At 39.5% G+C, this 23,404-nt stretch overlaps 1 protein-coding gene across 5 annotated transcripts in view; it reads left to right on the forward strand.

The window, feature by feature from the left end:
• LOC122660064 (mRNA-capping enzyme-like) overlaps positions 1-20,941 on the forward strand; it is a 79,786-nt gene extending 58,845 nt beyond the window's left edge. For 3 of the 5 annotated variants that reach the window (XM_043855235.1, XM_043855237.1, XM_043855238.1), the window contains 8 exons: positions 8,461-8,623; positions 8,723-8,860; positions 9,101-9,223; positions 9,321-9,419; positions 20,018-20,107; positions 20,214-20,295; positions 20,458-20,588; positions 20,678-20,941. In XM_043855235.1, coding sequence (XP_043711170.1) covers positions 8,461-8,623; positions 8,723-8,860; positions 9,101-9,223; positions 9,321-9,419; positions 20,018-20,107; positions 20,214-20,295; positions 20,458-20,588; positions 20,678-20,833 — 982 coding nt within the window. In that variant the 3' untranslated portion in view covers positions 20,834-20,941. Of the gene's footprint in view, positions 1-8,460; positions 8,624-8,722; positions 8,861-9,100; positions 9,224-9,320; positions 9,420-9,454; positions 9,469-20,017; positions 20,110-20,213; positions 20,296-20,457; positions 20,589-20,677 lie in introns of those variants that run through there. The other 2 variants (XM_043855236.1, XR_006332609.1) reach the window with 2 other exon arrangements.
• Positions 20,942-23,404: the final 2,463 nt, after the last annotated feature.

Consider the following 23,404-nt stretch of genomic DNA (forward strand, 5'->3'; position numbering starts at 1 on the left):
ATCTTCATGTGGGAGAAATACCAAAAAATTGCAGAAAAGGAGGGCAGCAACAATCTTGTGCAGTAGACCTTCTTCAAGCCACAAATAGTTGAAGTAGAATGTCCTTCCTAATGTTAGAAACATCAACAAAAAATTCCAAAAGCAGCAAACAACCCTAACCCTAAAATCGATATGGCTCAGGGTTTTGAAAAAAACCTGAAGAGTAGGATCGATTGGGGTTAGGGGTCTTCAAAATACTTGGAAAGTGGCAAAGACTGAGGTAGAGCGCTCTCTGCAGGTGGAGTAATCATCCCTCAAAAAAGGCAGCAAGAATTCAAACCTGCACCCCTAAGGTCGATTTCAATTAGGGTTTTAACAGGGAACCATAAAAGGCAGGGTGAGAAGATTTTGCTGTAGGGACTGATCCAGCCATCAGATTATGTTCAAACTGTGGCCGATTAGGGCTTGAATTAGGTGGAAAATATCCATGAAATATTGGCTGCATCTAACAAAGGAAACCCTAATATCGATTGGAGTCAGGGTTTTTCAAAACCCTGACAAGATGAGATCGATTCGGGTAGGGGTTGGAATAAATAATAATTGATGGAGAGAAAGAAAAGAGGGAAGTTAGGTGTAGGAATAGGGTAACATAGGGCTGGAAAAAGGCTGCACAGGGTTTTCCTCTATTAGAGGATCAGATTTATCGAGATCTGATCTCCAAGAAGGGGGAATCCCAAAATCGCAGAAGAGGCTTCCAGCTCTTTTTTTAATAAAAAACGATAGGAGTGAAAGGGGGGCAGCACTAAATCATCGATATTATGCCTACCTCATTAGTGCTGCCCTTGTTTTTGGGCTGAAAGGGAGAAAAACAGAAGCAGGAAAAAACGAGAAAAGGGAGAAGAAGAGGAGAGATCGATTGGAGGAAAAGAAGGGAGAAAATAGGGTTTTTCTCTCTAACCTAGATCAGACCAGCTCTGATACCATGTTGGTTGAACCGTGGGTCAGAGAGGGGAAATAAAAGAATGGAATTGATTGATTTAATGAGAGAAAGACCCCTTCTATTTATAATAGAGGGGAAGTTACAACTTACATAAGCTAGGCGATGTGGGACTAAACCCACACAGCCAACTAAACACTTAATAACATAAAATACCTCCAAAAGGACCAGAATACCCCCATGGTATTCTGGAGTACATCATTCTAACAGAATAATAACTTAAGTACAATATGTACTGAAATGATATTTGGCATAAATAAGTGTCAAAACCTGGTTCAATACCAATTAAACCAATGCAAGGCGCCCTACAATAAAGCGGCAGCCACCTAGGCACCTATTACGTCTAGGCGGCGCCTGACAACTATGGCATGCTCTAGTTGTAATGTGAACAACTATGAAGTTATAAGTTATAAGTATGTGGACCTAGGCTCACGGTAGGATCATTCTGAATCCTACCGTGAGCTCTTGGGTTCCCCTCTTTTCTTCCATCGTGCTCTCTCTTCTCTCTCTTTCTTCTTCTTGCTCTTGTAGATACTGATTTCCTGGTTCTTATATTGTTACAGAGATCAAATTGGTAGAGTGGGGAGAGAGGTTCTGAGGTTGTCGATGTGGCTAATAGGAGAGAGGTGTTGGTAGACTAAAGAAAGAATTTTAGGATTGGGTCTGAGTAAGAAATTTAGACTTAAAGGAAATTGTTATAATAAAATAACGGAGAGAAATATTAGGACATAAGAAATAGAAGTAAAGGGGGGAGAGAGAGAGAGAGATAAGATGAAAATAGTTAGCGCGAGGAGAGAAATAAATATTGAGAAAAACAAGAGAGAAAATATTTGATCAACTAACCTGCCAATCCCAATTAATTTGCTACCAGCAAACTATCTTAAAACAATCTGTTATCAACACACATTGTTTTTGGGAAATTTACACGTACTTTCCCTGAGGTAAGGCCTAATTACAGATCCACCCATGAGTTTTGAATATTTACGCGTACCACCCCTGCTTTCCAAAAATAATTAATAAGTAAACCCACTCCGTTAACTTAGGACTAAAATCGTTAGAATCATAGTTATCAAGGCGTCAAGGCGACCATGGCGTTTGAGGGCCTTCCTAAGCGCCTTGGCGATAGGGCGGCCGCAAGGCGTCGCCTTGGCGAACAAGGCGTTTTAGTGTTCTTTTTTTATATAACCATTTTATTAGGCACAAATAGCATATTAATTTTTATATAATTCTACTTATATACTAAATAAATATGAAAGAATTGAAGTATATAATCAAGGAATTGCAAAATAGCATAATCATAGAATTACAAAATCACAGAATAAATAGTTACATAACCACAGATTGCATAACTTACAATAACAAATGCATTTCATAAATTATACTAAGGAATGCACAATTTACATTGAATCACGGAAATTACAGCAACAGCCACTCCAGCAGCAGCCAAAGCCACCGGCCACCACTAGTAGAAGCCAGCCATAGAAGAATAATGGGTATAGGAGAATAAGAAAAATAAAAAAAATAGAAGATGGTCAGACACGGAACAAAGAAGAGGAAGAAGCTAGAAGAATAAAAGGAAAAAATGCAGCTGCCAAAGCCACCGACCTGTGGCCTGAAGAAGTGAAGAAGTGCTGCTGGCCGGAAGAAGAGAAGAACTGAAACCGAAAAAAAAGGACACTTGCTGCTGGCCGGAAGATGCTGCCGGAATGCCGGAGTAAAGGAAGCAGTGGTGCCGGAAGATGTAAAAGGTCACCGCTGCAAAAGGAAGAAACACAGAGAAGGTTAGAAGAGAAGGGAGACTTTAGAAGAAGGAAAAAAAAGGCACAACACTTCCCGTGGAAGCTGGAGATGTCGCCGTGGGGGTGGAGACTGGAGACAGGGTACTGGAGATGTCGCCGGTGGGGGTGGAGGCTGGAGATGGTTAGAGAAAGGGTTTAGACTTTAGAAGATAGAGGTTTAGAAGGAAAAAGAAAAAAATAAAGCACAATACTTACCTTTAAGGCTGGAGATGTCGGACGCCGGGGACGTTGAGGCCGGATCGATGTCGAATGGGGACTGAGAGGGACTGAGGAGTGAGGTCTGAGGGTGTCGAGAGTGAGTCTGAGGGTCGCCCTCGCCGCTGCTTCTTTTTCTCCTTTTCTCTTTCGCAGGTTGTCTTTCTTCTTCTCTTTTGGTTATGGGTGAGACGGTGAGAGTGAGGACTTTCGTTTTTGTTTGGCTTAGGTGATTCCATGTAACACAATATACAGAAATAATGTATACAAGCCTATGAAAATATAAGAAATAGAATAAAACTCTACATGTTTTAATTTTGTTTTGTTTTTAAATGATTCGGTGTATCGCAGTGTAAGAAAATCTTATACACAAAACCAATAAAAATATAGAAAATAGAATAAAATGCAAAAAATATAATAAAATAATGAAATAACGCCTTTCCACTAAGGCGCCTAAACGCCTTGACCCTTCAAAACCGCTAGGGCGCCTTGGCGACGCCTTAATAACTATGGTTAGAATTTATCATATATTGACCAAATTGCCCTTCCTGCTAAAAACGTTAGAATTTAAGGTCTCTATGCAGAACTCCATGCTCATGGCACATCCTAACAACTTCAGACTCCGTTCGGGCCACAGTCGTCGCTGCATGCTCGCTGTACTGTCCCCTTGCCACGATCCGATCAAAGAGCTCACCACTGACTTTCGTATTTATCATTTTTTAGAAGCAGACATTTAGAGAACTAACCTATGTAACAGCAGGTTTGAAGACAGAAGCGCAGAAGGACATGAAACTTGTTCCAGAGGAGATTAGTGCTATGGTTCTTATTAAGATGAAAGAGACAGTAGGGCAGAGATGCCTGGGGCATGGTTGGATTCTAAAATATCACATAGCCATTCCACATCTCATTCATGAGCATTCTCAAGCACACCCAAAAAAAAAAACTAAAAAAACTCAAAAAGCAATGATTTTTCATCCAAAGCAACCCAAAACTGGAGCTACCTTCCTGCACAACATCCTCCAAATACATCAATCCTTCACAGTAACCTCTTCCAATGCTTAGAAACAAAACTCACAGATATCATTTACACCCAAACATCATGATACATGTATCAAAAGAATCGTCCTTCCAACAACCTTCTTTTTCTTTTTCCAAAGAAATGAATTATTCAAACATCAATAAAACCCAGAGCAAAGAGTGAAAAGAAGGAGCCTCTACCCATTTGTAAATACTTAAAACACCAGAATAGGTGAGAAAAAGCCAACAAATCCAGAGCTTCTAAGTTCTAACACAATCCCTCAATCCCATAAATGCTAAAAAGTTGCATGAACTCGACAACAGATACTCCACTGTTAAACCCTAACAAAATGTTCTTGCAGTATTTTTGGCCAAAAAATGATAATGCTTATCAGCTATCTCAGCGACAGAGAAACCCTAGTTTCTTTTCCACATAAAGTCGAAGCTCAAAGAAGTCTGGAATTTGAATTGTAGAGGAAGGGAGCTTTCTTCACTTGAAAACAGAAATGTCGCTTGTGAAATAATCTCAACTCTCAAATCCGTCAGGCTGGTGTTTCAGGATGAGGCAGAGGCTGGGGAGGTTTCTAAGATCGCGATTTAACGCAGGTACGTCATGTTGTCTGGTGGGGCTTGGTGAGGCGGGCAGTATTGATGCAGGGTGAGATGCAGCGGTGCAGAGCAGGGGTTCTGGGTGAAGTCGCGGATAAGGAGGCAGCAGTGCCCCTCTGCTGTGGCTGTTTGTCTGCCGGTGATGCTCCCATTCTCGTCTTGGAGGCTGGTTGATGTTGCGTTGAGATAATTGGTTTAGGGTTTGTGGTTGCCTTCCTGGAATTGACTTGGTTGCCCTTCTCTTTCTATTGGGCTTCGTTGTCTGTCCTTGTGCCCATGCCAGCTTTTGAGTTTTGTAGGCCTAGCCTCCTCTCAGGAGGTGGGCCTTGTAATTTGTTTGTAGCTTGCACGCTCTTTGTGCCCTTGTACGCTCTTTCCCCCCCCCCCCCTTTCTTTCCTTCGGTCATGAATTTATTTTTCATCCAAAAAAAAAAAAAGGTGTTCAGGGGCTGGTGATTTTGGGAGATGCAGGGGTTACAAGGTTGGGGTGATGTTTGGATGGGCTGTAGCATGGAGCGATGGTGCCATGGCGCAATGGCACCGGCTTGTTGCGATGGTACGACTGGCAGGGGTGTGATGCCCAGGGCGATGGACAGAGCAGGGATGTTGAGTTGCGTAGGGCATTCGAGTGTAATAGAGAGATCAGCAGGGTGGAAGAGGAGTCCCATGGCCTGTTGATTCCAACCCAAGATCACCCAAAACAGAGATCCAGAAAGTTTCCTCACCTCCTTACCAAACGAAGAAGAAGAAGAGGACAATAATGTCATTCTACCCTATCAAGGGTATATTGGTCATAAAATGTCTAAAACACTCTTACCGTTACAAATAACTGGAACAACTAACGGAGTGGGTTTACTTATTAATTATTTTGGAAAGCAGGGGAGGTACACATAAATATCCAAAACTCATGGGTGGATCTGTTATTATACCTCAGGGGAGGTACGTGTAAATTTCCCTTTTTTGGGGGGGGGGGATTACATCTATTTTTTATAGAAAAAATATAAGATTCAAAATACTTACTTGATTAGGACTCTAGACAGCTAACACACTAACTCTACTAACTAAGTAGACAAGGACTAACATAGAAACCAATCTAAACTAACATTCCTAAACAACTTAAGCTTGGACTGTTGATATAGGGCCCACAACTAACAACAACAACCCAAATTAATTGTGTCAGCTACATGGATCCAATAAGAGACAAATGATTAAAACTAACGTAGTAAAAAAAAGGGGGGGGGGACATACCACCTCGACATAAACTCTAGGGCATCGACCCTTCTTAGCTATGTACCGCTTCTTAACTGCCCAACATTCTGTTCTAGGTCTGGAAGAGGTGTGAATAATAAACAGCATCACAACCATGGTTCAAAATGTTAGAGGCAAGGAACTCAGCCTTATTCCAACTTAATGGGATCGGCTCCATGGATCCGAGCAAAAACAAACTCAGCCTTATCCCAATTTAATGGGGTCGGCTCCATGGATAGGTCATACTTGGGACAAGCCTGAGGCTAAGCATGTCATTTCTCACAACTCCTATGGTGAATTTAGGTCTGCCCCTAGGTCTTTTAGCTCCTTCAATCAGAAATTCGGAATCAGATCACTCCTTATTGGGGGCATCCCCAGGCCTCCTTTGGTCATGGCCATGCCACCTTTTTTTTTTTTGGTGAATAAATAACGTATTACCAACGAGAAGAAGGAAAGAAAAAGAGGGGGGGGGAATATACAGAGGGAGGAGAGGGGGAAGGGGTAGTTATCCAACTAACGAGTTCTCAAAAAAGAGCTATCTAAACCCCAGGATACAACAATATGCCTGTTCCTTGGGGTGTCCGGAAGGGCCTTCAAAGGCAAAACACCAAGTTTGGAGGAGACGTCAAAGAAGATGGCTTTCCAAATCAAGTCGAACGAACGAGAATTGGAGGTCCATCTCCTAAGGTTCCTTTCCATCCAAATGTGATATAGGGCCGCACCAAACACAAGCTTGCCAATAGTGTCATATATAGTTTGCCCAGGAAAACCCATGTCCAGCCAAAGCCACTCTCTAGCAAAGGGGAGGGGTCTCCTTCTGTGAGGCCATATAAAAGAAGGGGCTTTTTTCTAGATGGTAGAAGAGAAGGGGCAGTCAAAGAAGAGGTGGTCTATGTGTTCATGGCCGGTCCAGCAAAAGATACAAGAGGGGGAAACTGGGATTCTTCTGTGAAGAAGGAAATCTTGGGTTGGGAGGCAAAAATTGAGGGTTCTCTAGGCTAGGAAGCTATGGCGAGGGATGTGACCTTTGAACCAGACTAGCTTGTGCCAAATGACAGACGGGGCTTGGGATCTAGCTAGGTTCCAGGCAGAACTGAAAGTGAAGAGGCTTTTTGGAGAGGGAAGCCAAATGATCTTGTCCGCCATACCACCTTAAACGACTTTCTCGGAGCTTGTTATTGTTCGGGGCAACTCCCAGATCCGCTCTAATATGCGCATTCCTAACTTTATCCTTCCTAGTTTTGCCACACATCCATCTTAACATCCTCATCTCTGTTACATGTAGCTTCTCTACATGACACTTCTTAACTGCCCAACATTCTGCCCCATACATCATAGCCGGTCGCACAATAGTCCTATAGAATTTTACTTAAGCTATAAGGGAATATGCTGGTCACAAAACACTCCGGACGTACCACTTTAATTCTCTATGAAACATCATCCTCTATGTCACCTTTATTTATGGTTGACCCCAAATATCTAAAATAGTCACTTTACGGTATCTCTCTCTCCTCAATTCTCGCCACCTCCTCTAGTGTGACTAAAGGTACTCATCATTTACTCTGTCTTCGATCTGCTAATCTTAAAACCACTTGTTTCCAAGCTTGATCTTCATAGCTCCAACTTAGCGTTAATCCCCGCTTTTGTCTCATCCACTAAAATGATATCATCGGCGAAGAGCATACACTAGGGGACCCCGTCTAGTATGCTCTTTGTTAACTCATCCATGATAAGCACAAACAAATAGGGGCTTAAGGCCAATCCCTGATGTAACCCAATCATAATTGGGAATTCCTTGCCTTGACCTCCTATAGTTCTCACTCATAACCATGCCCTCATACATGTCCTTAATTATATTCATGTATGTACTCGACACCCCTCTTAACTAGGATATGAGGAATTGAATCTCTAGGGACTTTATCATATGCCTTTTCTCGGTCAATAAATACCATGTGAAGATCCTTCTTATGGGCTCTATAATTTTCCATGATAAGCATGTACAATGCACGGTCCTTACAGATGGCGCCCCCAGGATTGGAGAATTGGAGCTAAACATGTACATCATTGGTATCAATTCTTATTCTCGGCCAAACTGACTATTAGAATTAAAACCAAATGTGCCCTTAGACGTGTGGAGGGGACCTTGGGGTTTACCTACCCACAAAACTTTAGTACACCATCCAACTTGCCACGTGGTAAAACTAGGTGCCATTCAGCTATCTTGTTTGGATTTTACCATGTCCTCTTTTTCTTGTATGGGCTTAAGTTTTCATTTTTCTAACCATAAATAAATTGTTGCTGATATTGTTTCATCTGAATAGTTGTGTCATACTCAATGTGCAATATGTGTGCTGATATCTAGCTTGAATTGTTTTGAATATTTGCTCTAGTCAGTTATCTAATATAACATTCTTCTGCTCCTTTTATCACACAATTTGTTGTTAGTTTTCTTCTTTCTGGTATTTACATGTGTTCTTCTAATGATTTCCTATAAATTAATCATGTAAAGAGACATTTGTATATTCGAGTGAATACATAGGATCTTTCCTTCTCAACCCTTGATTTTGGGTTATTTTCTCATTTTCATAGTATTGCATTTTGTTATATATAATGCAGGGACAATTTACAATTGTTAAGGCAACGGTATTACTATGCAACATGGAAAGCTGATGGAACACGCTACATGATGCTTTTAACATATGATGGATGTTACTTGATCGATAGAAACTTTTGTTTTCGAAGGGTGCAGATGCGGTTTCCAACAAGAAGCACAAATGAGGTCAGTATATTGCTGTCAGGAAGGGTTTCTGTTTTTATGTTATTTAAGGAAGAGTTGTGCCTATCATCATAATCTGACTTGCAAAATTTTCCTTTTAAGGGTCTAGCCGAGAAGACTCACAACTTAACATTACTTGATGGTGAGATGATAGTAGACACTGTTCCAGAAACTCAGAAGCAGGAGAGAAGATACTTGATCTATGATATGATGGCAATTAATGGAGTGTCTGTTGTAGAGGTTAGATATACAAAAATTTCCCTGAGTGTGGCAATAAATCACAGAATTAACAAAGGTTATTTCCCACGACAGGACTTAAACACCAAATGGCATTTAAGTCCTGCCATCATGTAATTTCAAGTGTTCTCTGACTTGCAAATATTTATCTCTTTCCTTTTTGGTGATTATATTGTATTACTGCTTTTTGCTCTTTGATTACACATGCAAAGTATAATGTTTGATCAGCAAAATATCATGCAGCGGCCCTTCTATGAAAGGTGGAAGATGCTTGAGAAAGAAGTGATTGAACTTCGAAATGTTGAACGCCAGCATATACATCATAGTAGATATCATTACTACAAATATGACCTGGAACCATTTAGAGTATGTAAAAATAGAGTTACACATTATCAACTGATGTAGTGTTCATTCCCAACTTTATACATTCTTAACAGGGATTATTGACTGCCTATTGAATCAGGTGAGGAGAAAGTATTTTTGGTTGCTATCTACTGTTAATAAGGTTTTAAAGGAATTTATCCCAACGCTTTCACATGCAGCAGATGGTCTTATCTTTCAGGTATTAATGATATATGTTGGCATCTACCAATAATGGTCTTATCTTTCAGGTATTAATGATATATGTTGGCATCTACCAATAATGTATCTGTTAATGCAGATGTGATGTTCCTTTCCTGTTTTCTATTTCCTTTGTTTTTAATCAATAACTGCCGAGGATATAATACACCCATAAAATCTAATGGGGTTGGTTTCTCACATCAAACTAATGAACAGGCGAATTGTGAACTATGATAGCCAGCCCAGATACATAGGCATGCTTTGCGGTACATGTATTTGCATGATAACATATTGGTACCAACATCACATCCTGCATGGTTACTTCAGGAATATGGATTTCTCATCCAAACAGATAACATGCTCTGTTCTCCTAATGCCTAAAATGTTTTTTTCCCTGCTTTGTTAACTATATAAATGGTATATTCTAACAAAAATGACAAAACTTTATAAATATTGGACTTCTCATTGAAAATGGGAAGATATAAATACTAATGAAGGATATTGATGCAGTTGCATTAGACATTAATCCTGTATGGATGCATATGTAAAAGTGTAGAAGGCCCCCAAGGTGCAGTTGGCCAGTAGCTGGACTTTTTATTTTCTCAGGTTTCATTGTAATGGGCCTAATTTATTATCCCATAAAGTTGGGGTCAAGTTAGTACACGGGATTTAGTTAGAATATTTAATAGCTTCTAAGAGTTCTGTATTGTGTGTGTGTGTGTGTGTGGAGATTATTTGAATAAAGAATGAGTTTTTTAATGAGTTTTGAAATTATTGAGGCTTATGGGATGGTATCCCAGGCCCTATTTCTTCTTTTCTCTTCTTCTCCATTGTTAGTTTCTGTAAATCTCCTCTCTATTTCAATCTAGTCCTGATTCTATTCTAAGCATAGAGATCCTTTTTATTTTTTTGAATTCCTACTCCAACTAGGAATTTTCTGAAACTTCAAAATTAACCATTTAATATCAATTCTATTTCCATACATAGCAATTGATTTCTGTTCTGAACCTTCTTATGGTTTCAAAATTCAAATTTTGAAACTGATTTCCTGTTTTCCTACTACAAATCTGATTTCAATTTAATATATTTCAAGTTCTGATTTGTGGTTCTGATTTCTTACTTAACCCCTTTAACCGAATTCTGTTTTACATGCCTAATTTGTCCATCGAATTCTGCAACTTTCCAAAATTACTCCATATGTGTGAATCTGTCCTTCAGATTTAGATAATCTTTTGCATACCTGTTATTTTGGTTGATTAGAGCAATCTACTAGAATTTTTTGCATATCAAATTTCTTTTGATTGAGTTATTCAATCTTCTCCGAGTCTGGTCCTCATTCCTATATCTATGAATCCTATTGTAAGCTAATCTTTTACTGTATTTTACTGGTTCGAGATTAGCACTGTGTTAGATATGCTTAGAAAGAAGTAAAATCTTAGTTCTAGTAAATTGGATGAGATACTCATACCAAACTCTTTGTTATGGATTTCTACATATACGGAGTCCTATCTCCAATACTTATAGAAATATCTGCGTTTATATCCGTATCTGGATATTAGACAGCAATCTGACATTTACGTAACTCCTTTAGTTTCAGTCGCAAGATGAACATACCTGGTTGCTGTAGTGACTCTATGCCACTGATATTCATGCTGTGATTCCTGGTTAGTTGAAAATTCTGTTGTTCAGGGGAAGCTAGTGTTGCTTGATCATGGTGAGCACATACGAATATACGATTTGGGATCCTCTTGGTCTTGGGGATGACTTGTGAAAGGTACTAATATAGATTGAAGTATGAAGAAGAGAGGAACCAAAATAGGATTCAGCAAAAAGTTACTGTTCATGTGAACAGTGTCACAGACATACAGCCATAGTGTGGGAATGTTTCTAGAAGACTGATTTACTTCTATTTTTATTTCCTATGCTGATTGTTCAACAAGCAAGCAAGTTAGTTTTAGTAAGTCTTTGTTTTATTAAGTTGAAGTTAGGCAAGTAGTTTCCTAATTCTAGGTGCTAAAGCGTAATGGACCTAATGCTTTTGTGCTCGAGTTGCCTGCTGATATGAGCGTGAGCAATGTCTTCAACATGGCTGATTTACATCTCTATGTGGGACATCATTCAGATGATGGTGATTCTGACCATAAGCTGAGATTGCCGCAACTCAAATCACCCACTGAAGACATCATTGAAGAGGTCTTGGATGACATGGACAAAACCACACAACATGGCAGCAGTTACCATGCTTTCCTTGTCAAGTGGAAAGGTTGGGCACACCATGACAGCACTTGGATTCACGCCTACGACTTCAAGCAGTTCGACCATGAGTTATAGGAGCGATACATGTCCTTTACCCATTCGTCGAAGAGGAATGATTTCAAGCCAGGGAAAGCTGATGCAGATCTGAAGACCTATGTTTGAAAGAAGAGGTCCAAGCTGTCCAAGTAGGTAGTTAGTAGTTTTTATTTAGTTTTATGTTGATGTAATTATTGTTTTTGATGTAATTATTGTTTTTATACTTAGTAGTTTTTATACTTAGTTTTATTTTGATGTAATTATTGTTTTTAAATTGAACCGGGTCCAATTATTGGTTCAATTTGAGTCAGGTTGGTTTAGTGGTCATGTGATCACTTGAGTGATCATGTGACTTGGTTTAGTCCTTCAGTGGTCATGTGATCACTTAAGTGACCATGTGACTGACTTTATCTATTTATATTTTTAGGTCATCCACTCCTCTCCAAGGTTTCATAGGGAGGAAGTATTTGTAATTAGGTTGGCTAGGAGAATCTTGCCTTGTCCTAGGCTGATTAGGATATGGCTTTAAGCCTTTAAATAAACAGATTTTGTGGGGCTCCTCTTTACCACACAATTTTGAAAAATCTCAACTCCAAGCTGCTGCTGCAACTTGTCTTCTTCAAGAAAAAATTGTCTTGTGTTTGATCAAGTCTGACGGAATTGGTGTTTGATCCGATTGACACCTTGCGGTGGGAAGCCCGGGTAGTTCAAATTGGTTACTCTCTTCTCCTTTGCTGTTGCATTCAAGTTCTAGTTCAAGTTCTGGTTTCAAGAGTTATTCTACCTCAACAAAGTTCTGTTCAAGTTTGTTCTTCAATCTACAAGTGTGAACCTGAATCAAACCCTAACCACTCTCTTCTTCTCCTCTGGACCACCCATAACCTGCCCAACATAACCTAATCATCAGAATATTACCAAACCTTGACTGAGTGTTCCTCCAGACCTTTGGAAGACTCGATCCAAACCTGATCCTATTTTGCCCACTGTAACCCCAAAATCTCCATTCATCTCTTTCCAAAACCTAACCCTAACTTGACCAACCTTGCTGCCGATTCTGTTCAGGAGCCTTAGACTGGTTTTTGTTAATGAGACCTTCACTAGAAGACTTCCCTACATCAATTTACCTTAACCTTACCTTCAAACCCTAGACCTCACTATACCCTAACCCTAAAATTGGCCTTTTCCATTAATTTAACTCTAATTGAAACCTCACTATACCCTATCCCTAAATCTGACATTTTCCATTAATTTAACTCTAATCAAATGTCCCTATGAAGAACAGACCCTGGTTTTGGCTTCTAGTTATATTCAATCTAGAACTACATTAAATTGGTATCAGGGGCTCAGGGCTATGGAGGGGGAAGACTCAACGCTATTACTAGCACCCGATCCTATGACTAAGGTTACCGAAATGTCTCAGCAATTAGCAGCTGAACAGAGAACTATTAGTGAAAGGTTGCAACAACTTGAGGGATGTCAAGTTACACCAATACAGAATAGTAATCCTACCACTAGAAGAAGACAGATATCAAGTTCAATCCCAAATCCATCGCCCTAATAGAAGGAGCAGTGAAGAACGAGAACAACCTAGAACCCAAAGGCTAGGCCTACTTTTGAAGAACATGTGAGATCTTATTTTAATGCTGATACTGGTAGTCCTCATCAATGTTTTGATGATACACAAAAGGTCAAGCTCGAGTTGAAGGAATACTATGGCAGGTATGATCCATAGGTATCTTCTACACTCGTATGCATTATGGAGATCACACTCAATAGGTATTAGTTGATAGTGGCAGCTGTGTTAATGTAATTACTGAAGCTTTTGTGAAAAGAGCAAGGTTGATGACTTAGAAGCACCCAGGTACACACCGCTGCTGCAAATGGACACCATGGAAAGGAAGCCATGACGAACCCTGATATCTCTGAGGCAGCTGCAGTCTATTTCATTGCTCAGTTCCTTTACAGCTTCATCATTACTCTGAAGATGTTTGGTGTGATGTTATACCTATGAGGCTCACTGATGTTTCACTCGGGAGGCCTTGGATGTATTACAATGATGTTATGGTTTAAGCAAGAAGAATCAATGTGTATTCCAACATAAGGGACAGCATACTGTGTTCCACCTAGTTAACATACTAGCTAAAATGTGCCAAAGGAGGTCCTTGAGAACTAATCAGAAGAGTACAGGCACTGAGAAAAAGTTACTGGCCATTCCACAAAAGGAGTTTGAGCACACCAGCCAAGATTCTGGTATGGTAGCTTTAGTCACTAAAGGACATAGTTGTCACGGCACCTAGGCGAACCACTGCGTTGGAGGTCTGTCTAAGCGCTTAGGTACCTAGGCACCCGCCTAGGCGGTCTAAGCGCCCTAGTATTATTTTAATATATTGAATATATCTAGTAGACTAGTACAGTAATGATATAATTTTTTTTTTATCAAGAATGAATACTATAAGTAACATTAAGAGACAAAAAAGGACACTTTAACATTTATTCTAACATTTATAAGGTCCCTCAAAGTGGAGCCTAAAGTGAGTCTCGGGATTAGGCTCTGAAGCTAATCCCGAGACCCTGTTTTGGCCCACGACATGTATTCTAACATTTATAAATACAAATAAAAATGATATTTGGCATAAATAAGTGCCAGAACCTGGTCCGATACCAATTAAACCAGTGCAAGGCATCTTGCACTATGGCGGCATTCGCCTAGGCTCCTAGAGATCTGCCTGGACGCCTAGGCGAAGCCTTGACAATTATGGCTGTTCCCTGTAGTCTCTGTATTCTCTGTTCCTTCTATTAGGATGACGAACTTGGGATTGTCCTTGATATCTGTCTTCTTTGAGTGGTGGAATGCTATCCCTTACTAGAGTGGTTTGGTGTTGTTTAATTTGCTGAAACCTTTCGTTCATAGCTCTCTAATCATCGCTTATTTCTTCATATATTGCCCTTTATTCAATAGAGAACTTTTGAAACAACTTAACCATTGCAGCCATAGGATCGGGTGCTGCTGGGCCACTGGCAGCAATGGTCTTATCATGTTCATCCATGGCTCTGATACCACTTAATTTAGTCCTAAATTGGTAGAAGGCCAACTAGGAGCTAATAAACCAGGATCTGTTATGAACAGGTGAATCGGCTAGGTTAAAATAGGGTTTTTGGTGAAATTAGGGTTAGGGTTTGGTTAGGGTTAAGATTTGATGTATGAGTTATGTCAAGTCAAGGTAGGGTAGTCTAACAGTGAAGGTCCTGAGATGTTTTAATGGAGGGAAGTATACTGATTTGAATTAACAACAATTTAGGGTTAGGGAAGGGTTATTGAAAAGTGTAAAATAGGGGAATTTAGGGTTTAGAGTGAGGGGATGGGGCTAGGGTTTGGATACTATAGGGGCAGGGGTGGAGAGTTTGATCTAAAAAAGGAGGGATTTTGCTGGCTGGTTTGGTCTGGACAGAATTTAGTTTATGGGAAAGTAAAAAACAAAAGGGGGGAAACTAGGGTTGGGGCTGTAGAGGATTAGAAGGAGGAGGGGGGGGGGATGTGGATCACTTCTAACTTACTGTTTTTGCAGAAACTCTCTGGCAGCAGCTTGTTGGAAGTTGAAACTTGAATAAAAATCAGATCTTGGACAGAAACTTGAAAGTATAACTTGAGAGGAACCACTCGGGCTTCACACTGCTAAGTGTCGATTGGATCAAACACCAATCCCACCAACGAACCACCCCCACCGCAAGGTGTCAAACACTGATGCCTTGGTTAAACACAAGACAAAAATCTACAATGGGAAGAAGAGCAACAAAAGCTTTTCATTAATATCAAAATTCGTGTTCAGTACTTGCCCCCCTTACAATCTTTGTATAAAAGACTCAAAAATAGAGTCCTATATTAAAAAGGAAAGGCATAACCCAATTCTTTACCTATTAGGTAACCTAAACTGACTAAGAAACTAAAATACTAAAGGAAATAGATTCAAAACATGGCTAGACTTATAGAGTCCTAATCCAGCTCAACTTAAATAATAATTAAATAATCACATGACTACTTAGCCAAGTCACATGATCACTTAAGTGATCATATGACCACTAACCAAATAAAAAGAAATCTACTAATTAATCCCGTATGTAACCTTATTACCCATAGTTTAGGCCCATAAAAGTGGTTTATTACATTGAAAACCCATGGGATCAAAGGCCCAACATGTATATAACCTAACCCTAGACTTATTCCCATCAAAATAAGCCTCTTTTGGTGATGTATCTGCATCAATCTATATAAAGGGGCCATCAGTTATAATATTCAACAGTTTTAATCAATGAATTTGCAGCTTGCTTGCTTGAGATCTGAGAGAGATCTTTTTTTCAACAGCTGAGATAGCTATGGGTGAGAGGCCCAAGGCTGAGTAATGTAGAAGGAGTTCAACTAAGAACCACTCTACAGTAGGATCAATATAGTTGCAGCAGAACACCAAAATAGAAACTAAATCAGAATTAGTAACTTAGTGAATAAGGACCAAACCAGCAGCAGGAATGGCTCCAAAGTAGGATCGAGTGAAGGCCTAGGCAAGGGTGGTGTGGTCTAAATATCAGCCAATTCTAATGGTTGGTCGTGAAGTTATTGAAGTCTGAAGTTTGCAGCAGATTTTGGGCAGAACTGAGATCGCAGGTGCAGCAGTCCCTTCACTTGATTGTGTAAACAGCAGCGGTAGTACTTGGTGATGATTGTGGATTAATTCATGTCTTCAAAGAGTTCTCCAGCAGCAGTTTATTGCAGTAAGAGATGGCAGCAACAGTGGGGGTCGATTGGAAGAACAAAAAAGGAAAATAGAAGGATAGAAAGGGGGATAGGGATAGGAGGGGGTAGGCTATCTCAGCCTGGGGTCTCTCACCCACAGCTATCGTAGCTGTTGAACACAAGTCTTTCCAAGACCAAACACTTGCAAGCAAGCAGTAGAAATTTCATTAATCAAGTCTGAATTCTAGTACAACTGATGGGGCCTATTTATAGCTTGGCCTAAGCTTTACAAAAATAGAAAGTTGAAAATTAGAAAGTAATGAAAAAGGAAACTACTAGAAGCCTCTTACAAGAGAATATTGAGGCTTGTACACCAAGTAATCTAAGACTTTACTAAGACAGACTTAACTAAGTAAACAGAAATAAAATTAGACAGTTAACAAAAATAGAAACTTAAGTAAATAGTAACTAACTAAATCAGCAATAAAATCTTCCTTCTCTTGCTATCTTTAGTGGGGGTCCATAGAATCTCAAATATTTCCTTGGATTTCCTTCTCCATGCAAGGCTTTTGGACCCACAGCACTGTTCACGTGAAGAGTAACTCGGGTACTGTACTGTTCACGTGAATAGTAATGCATGGTAAAATCTTCCTTCTCTTGCTATCTTCAATGGGGGCCCATAGAATCTCAAATATTTCTTTGTATTCTCCATGCAAGGCTTCTAGACCCACAACACTGTTCACGTGAAGAGTAACTCGGGTACTGTATTGTTTACATGAATAGTAATGCATGAACAGTAACTTTTTCCGGAATTTTATTTTAGTCCTCTTTATGCATCGATCTACATTACTGAGATAGTCATCTATCCCCAACCCCCTCCTATCCTTCTATCCCTTCTTCTCCTTCACTATTTTCTGTTTTATTTATCTTCTATTATATTATTCCTTTTTTTTTGGGTAAATAAGAAATTCATTACCAAAGAGGAAAGAAAAAAAACAACCCTAAAATGGGAGGGAGAATAAAAGAAAAGCCAACAGCCAAAGACTCAAACAGGGGAGTCCGAGACTCGAAGAGAGATAGAGGGTAGGCCCCAAGATACAACAATAAGCCTGTTCCTTGGGGTGTCATTACAAATAAAGGGAGCAGCTGATCTAAGTTTGGCTTTAGTTTCAAAGGAGATGGAATCCCAAATCTGTTGGTGAGATCACCACCAAATTCTGGAAATTACGTTCCATCCAAATATGATTGATGACAGCACAAAAAGCCAGCTTTCCAACCGCATCATAGAGGGTAGAGCCGCCAAAAGTCATATCAACCCAAAGCCATTCTTTGTCAAATGGAAGAATCCGACGGTTTCTTGGCCAGCATTTTGCAAGGATGCCTTTCCAGATGGAAGAGGAGAAAGGGCATGCAAAGGAGAGGTGGTTGGAATTAGGGGTGCAAGTTTGGCCCTGTCGGCCCGAACCCGCCCTGGCCCACCCTGAGCCCGAACAGGGCTTGGGCTGAGATATTTAACCTTGAGGGCGGGTCAGGGTTGGAAATTTTTGGCCCTGAGTCAGGGTTGAGGCCTCAGGCTAAGTCTGGCCCGGCCCGGCCCGACCCTGTTTTAAGTTATAGTATAAAATATATATATTGATAATATATATATATTATAAACTAAACGTCACCCACATTTTGTTACATGATATATTATATAGGAAGATAGTATGTGATATAATACATTTTATTATAGTATTATTTTACGTAAAATTGATAATTTTCTCCCCGGCCCATTCTAGTCCAGTCCATGCATTTCCTTCCCCCTCCCCATGATCAAGGCCAATCAGGGTCAGCTCGGACCAACCCTGAGGGCGGGTCAAGGTTGGATTTTTCAGGCTCTGAGTCAGGGTCGGGTCGGGTCGAGTCTGGGCCCAGCTAAGGGGACTCAGGGTTGGGCTAGGGTTTTATAAAGTCCGGCCCAACCCGACCCTATTGCAGCCCTAGTTGGAATCCTCAATCGCATTCCAAAAGACTGCAATTTAGGGGAATAGTGATGTGCCGATGGCGAAGAAAGCACTGCGATGGAAGGCAGTTGGAAAAGACTCTCCAGGCCGTAAAGTAGTGACAGGGAATATGGTGCTTGAACCAAACAAGTTTCCTCCAAGAAGCTAATGATCGACGAGTTCGAATGAGATCCCAAGCAGCTTTGGAGCTAAAATGACCCGAAGAGTTTGGCAACCAAGTAACACAACCTCCTCTATGATGGGGTCTTCTAATAATGGCTGAAACTCTTGATCCAGCCAGCCAATCCAGCCCCGGTTTTGTCAGTATCCTTTTAATTCTGAGATCTGTTGATATCTCAGCATCTAGCCATCACTTGTGGATGAGATTTTGAAGGTTCATTCAACCCAATAAGACCTACCTTCGATTGGTCTCCCAGCTCCATCTGAGTTTCTGAGTTTACTAAATCTGTTGCTGGTTAGTTTTTCATTAATTTCAATCTTATGTTGTCAGTTAATGTTGCTGATGTGGTTATATAACGATCCTACTGTTGAGTGGTTCTTAGTTGAACTCACTTTTACATTAGGTACTATTTCTCAAAACTTGGCCTAGTACTATGCTGAAATGGAGCAACCATGCTCCCTTCCAGTGATACAAGCCTTGATGACCAAAGCATCAGCATTTCATTGTTGAGATCCTTCAGATGTTTAAAAATACCTCGTTTGGAGAAGATGAGGATGGTAGTCTCATGGGACTCGTCGTTCTTTGGACCAGGAAATGATTCTATGAATGTCCCTAACAACAAGCTTCAAGTTCTTCTTTGTCAACTTCCCTGGGCGTGGTCAACTGGTGTTCAAAATCTTCAAGTGGTAGCCACATCAAAGGGAAAGAGAATGGTCCATACACCTTTGAAATTAGCTGGGGAACTTTTTCCGTACCAGGGAAATTGAACAGTTGTACAAGTAGGCAGTAGAAGGCTGCAGTCTAGAGGATCTGCTACTTGGGCAGCGACAGAGGTAGGGAAACACTTGTCATAAATCCATGTTGCATGAATTCCTTAATGATTTTTGTTTTGGGTTGAGGGTATGGAGTGTCTGACATGGCTCTTTAATCCTACATAGATCCCATCTACTGAGGAAGCTCCGATTGGATCTCTTGAGGTTCTTGCTCGGCATCATTGGATAAGGCTTAGCTGAACTGAGTTGAGTTCAGTTGTTTAATAATGCCTTCACTCTTTGTTCTTCTTTCGAGTCTGTCTACAGTTAATGTTCCTTTCCTCTTACTCTGTTTTCTATCAAAATATTCTACTTGATCAAAAAATAAAAGAGGGATATACATCACAAAGCAGTATATTACAGGAAGTACATTGTTCAATATTCAAATTATGTTGAACTTCTGGATGATTGCTGAGCATTCAAGCCTCTTTCTCTTGTACATTACTGTGAATTTGTAGATATAAACCTTTTGACAGCTTACGTTGAATTGCAACTTCAATTTATCATAAGGAATAATTGAACATTAAATATTACTAGAGCAATCGATCAAAATTATTCCATTATTTTGTTTTATGGCTATTGTTATTGATTGCCTTTCTCTGCCAGGGATGGGATGATCCTTATGTTCCTCGTACCCATGAAGGCCTCTTAAAGTGGAAATACCCTGAAATGAACTCAGTTGATTTTCTCTTTGAGGTTTGTTCTATTAACTTTGTTATGTTATGCTCGGCGTTTCTCTAGGATAGACATTTTACATTGCTGTTTTGTGTTGCCTAAAAATAAGAAGTGCATGTTTGGACAGATGGAAGAAGATAGACAACTACTTTATCTTCATGAACGAGGAAATAGGAAGCTAATGGAAGGGAATCGAGTTGTGTTTGAAGGTTGATGTGAATTTTCTTTAATTCCTTGTATTTTTTAGAATGCAAGTCTTCTATATCTAAGAATTTTGGTGCTTATGATTGACACACTGTATAGCATAATATGTTTCTCTTTTTAGACTCCTGTTGCAGCTGGTATTGAGCTTCATGCCCTAATCTTTGCAGGTGCATCAGACCCCTCTGCATTTTCAGGGAAGATTATAGAGTGTTCCTGGGATTCTGAAGAAGAGGTATGGCTATGTATGCGCATCAGGACAGACAAAGCAACACCAAATGACTTCAATACCTACAAGAAGGTACATAAAATCACGATTTTCAAGTCTGGTATGTTGTAGTTAAACATGATTTGGGTATTGCACTAAGCTGCTTGTTTGATTAAGAACAGGTGCTGCGAAGCATAAAGGATAATATCACCGAGGATGTCTTGTTAAATGAAATTGGTGAGATTGTTCGTCTACCCATGTATGCAGATAGGATACGGAATGATAGCAAAGCAGCCCAAATGCACCACCAACACTCAAATTCAGCTCGACGAAGATGATGGAAATTGATGTACTCAATGTTGATGGTGTTTACAGAAAATAGTGATGATGCTGCACTGCTGTAGTATGTGTAATTATTATTCAATTTATACCCCTAGGTGTAGCCTCAAAGCGTGGGCTCACACTGGTGAGTTGCATGATCTAGTGGTGGTTACATGCAAGTCTGATTGGTCCATTCCTGTTGGTGTTTTAAGATTGGAAGTAGCTATTTAGTGTTGCAACTTGCCATGTATATTTGCAATTCTTTGTAAGTAGTGATAGTGATTGCAAGCATAGTTCGAAATTTCAGTCTCCTCTCGCCATTTTGGGTTGGTCAAAATTTTTGAAATATTTCGAAATTTGGGTGAAATGTTTTTTTTTTTTTTGCCATATTTCAGCACTTCTTCTTGGTGGGTTTTTGGTCATATTAAAGCCTGATACTTCATGTACAGTCTTATTTAAGCTAAATAAACACATTTAATCATTCATATTGTTAAAAAATGAACTGAAAGTGGTGTTTTGGTTTTGCACCATTGATTGGCAGTATACGGTCAAACCCTATTGTATAAATAGTTAAATACATATTGTTTTAATTATTAAAACACATAATAAGAAATTTAAACGAAATATTGAAACAAAAATAAAGTTAAATATAGATTTTAGTTTAAACGTAAAACTCATAAAGTCACAGGTGTTTAAGTTCATATGTTATAATTCATAATCTGCATAATAGTCAATAGTTCAATATTAAATACACAAAGTCCCAACTCACAAGACTCACAACTTTCATAAAACAAATCCTAGTAATAATTGTTATGCTTTCTTGGATCAACCCTCATGCTTCGTTAGAGTTAATGTCCATTGTTCTCTGTCTGAAGGATATACGTGGGTCACGGTACAGTTTGGGAGAAGAAACGAGTGTAGTCATCAACAATTGTTATGTAAATGGAGTCATCAACATATTAGAGGTAACCTATCCTAGGATAAAGATTACCAATCTGTGAAGAAGAACCATGATTACTCACTGATCTAGTATGATGTGATGTCGGTGCTGGTAGTATGTACGGTTGGTGAGTTGGGTAGTTAGGGTATATAAAGATGTCGTCCATAAAAGATGATCCAGTACGTCTTTGGGACTGGGGTTGGGAGTCATAGTCCCCCCTATCCCAATGAACTGCCCATATCCATATGAATGTGATGTACTATAATCTGATGACGATGGAGTGATAGGAGATGTTTCCGACATGTTTTCGGCGGCGATCTATCGAAAATGATGAAGAACAAGAGTTTCCCCAATAAAGAATGGCTTGGAAGAGGTTTGGAAGACCAAAAAAAAAAAAAAAAAAAAGCAACAAAAGCACTCTGCAACATCTCGGTCACCAGCGAGATATTGCTTTTATACGTAAGTTTAAAGAGTCACGCGCATAGGAATGTAGCAGTTTCGGAAATATTTTGGTTACATGTTGATGAAATTTTAACATTTTTCATTTCGGAAGCCCGATAGTGTCAAAATTTATGAAATTTGCCAAAATTTTGAACCATGATTGCAAGATCAGTTAAGAGCCAACTAGCTTTTTTAGCAAACCTTCTAAAGTTTCAGTTCTGTTTATCTTTCCATTGTTTTATTTATGGTAAAAAGATCATTGCATTGCTCAACCAGGAAAGGTTTCCTGTGCAGCCACCTCATAAAGGTTTTCGAAAAAAGGGGAGTGAACCAGATTTCTGTGAAAATTTTCCAGTAAGGTATGATGAATAATTTCAATCAGACGAGTTATTGAATGTTTAAAACTGCAGCAATTGAAAAAATAAAAATAAAAAAAATGATTGATTTCAGATATTGGCAAGTTTTCAACATCTCTAGGTGTTACAATGACCATTAAATAAAAAAGTTGGTTGCTTGAGTGAAGTACATTCTTACAAAGCTTGCATGTAGGTTGTTACACTATCTCTCAAATGTTCAGTAATGTACTTGTACTCATGGAATGAGGTATTGATATTGTTGTCCGGATTATTATCGATGCTGAAATCTCGATCCCTGGTCAATCCTCGATCAGGAATTGGTATCGGATCAAGGGTAGAATCGTATAAAAATATACTTGTTTAGTGAAAACTAGGGATAAAATTGACTGATCCAAGCCGATATAGGTCAATCCGGATCAGTATCGAATTGGTAGCGGTGGAGATCGATACCATCCCCTATACTAATATCTCAATCCTTGCTTGTACCTTAACTCCAAAATTGCAGGACAATGTGAAATTTGATTGATTTCTTCACCATTCCAATGAAAAAATTCGACATTAATCTCATTTCCCCAATAAATACAAGCAAAATGGGCAAAGGGTTTCCTAGACTGGTAGGTACAAATGGTGTGGAAAGAAAACTTTAGACAACTATAACGTACCAAATACGGGTAATTCTTTCTTACTATAGAGAGCTTAAAAAAAATTGAGCTCCAAATAACAAAATTGGTTAATTGGAATATGGGTGGGGATTCTAAAGTCATTTAAGGAGAGTCAGACCAAATATTGACATTAGATCCAGTACCTATCCTCAAAAATAGCAGTTTTTGAAACTCTGCTCACAGTACCAT

This window comes from Telopea speciosissima, chromosome 4 (assembly GCF_018873765.1).
Source record: "Telopea speciosissima isolate NSW1024214 ecotype Mountain lineage chromosome 4, Tspe_v1, whole genome shotgun sequence".
Taxonomy (NCBI): Eukaryota; Viridiplantae; Streptophyta; class Magnoliopsida; order Proteales; family Proteaceae; genus Telopea; species Telopea speciosissima.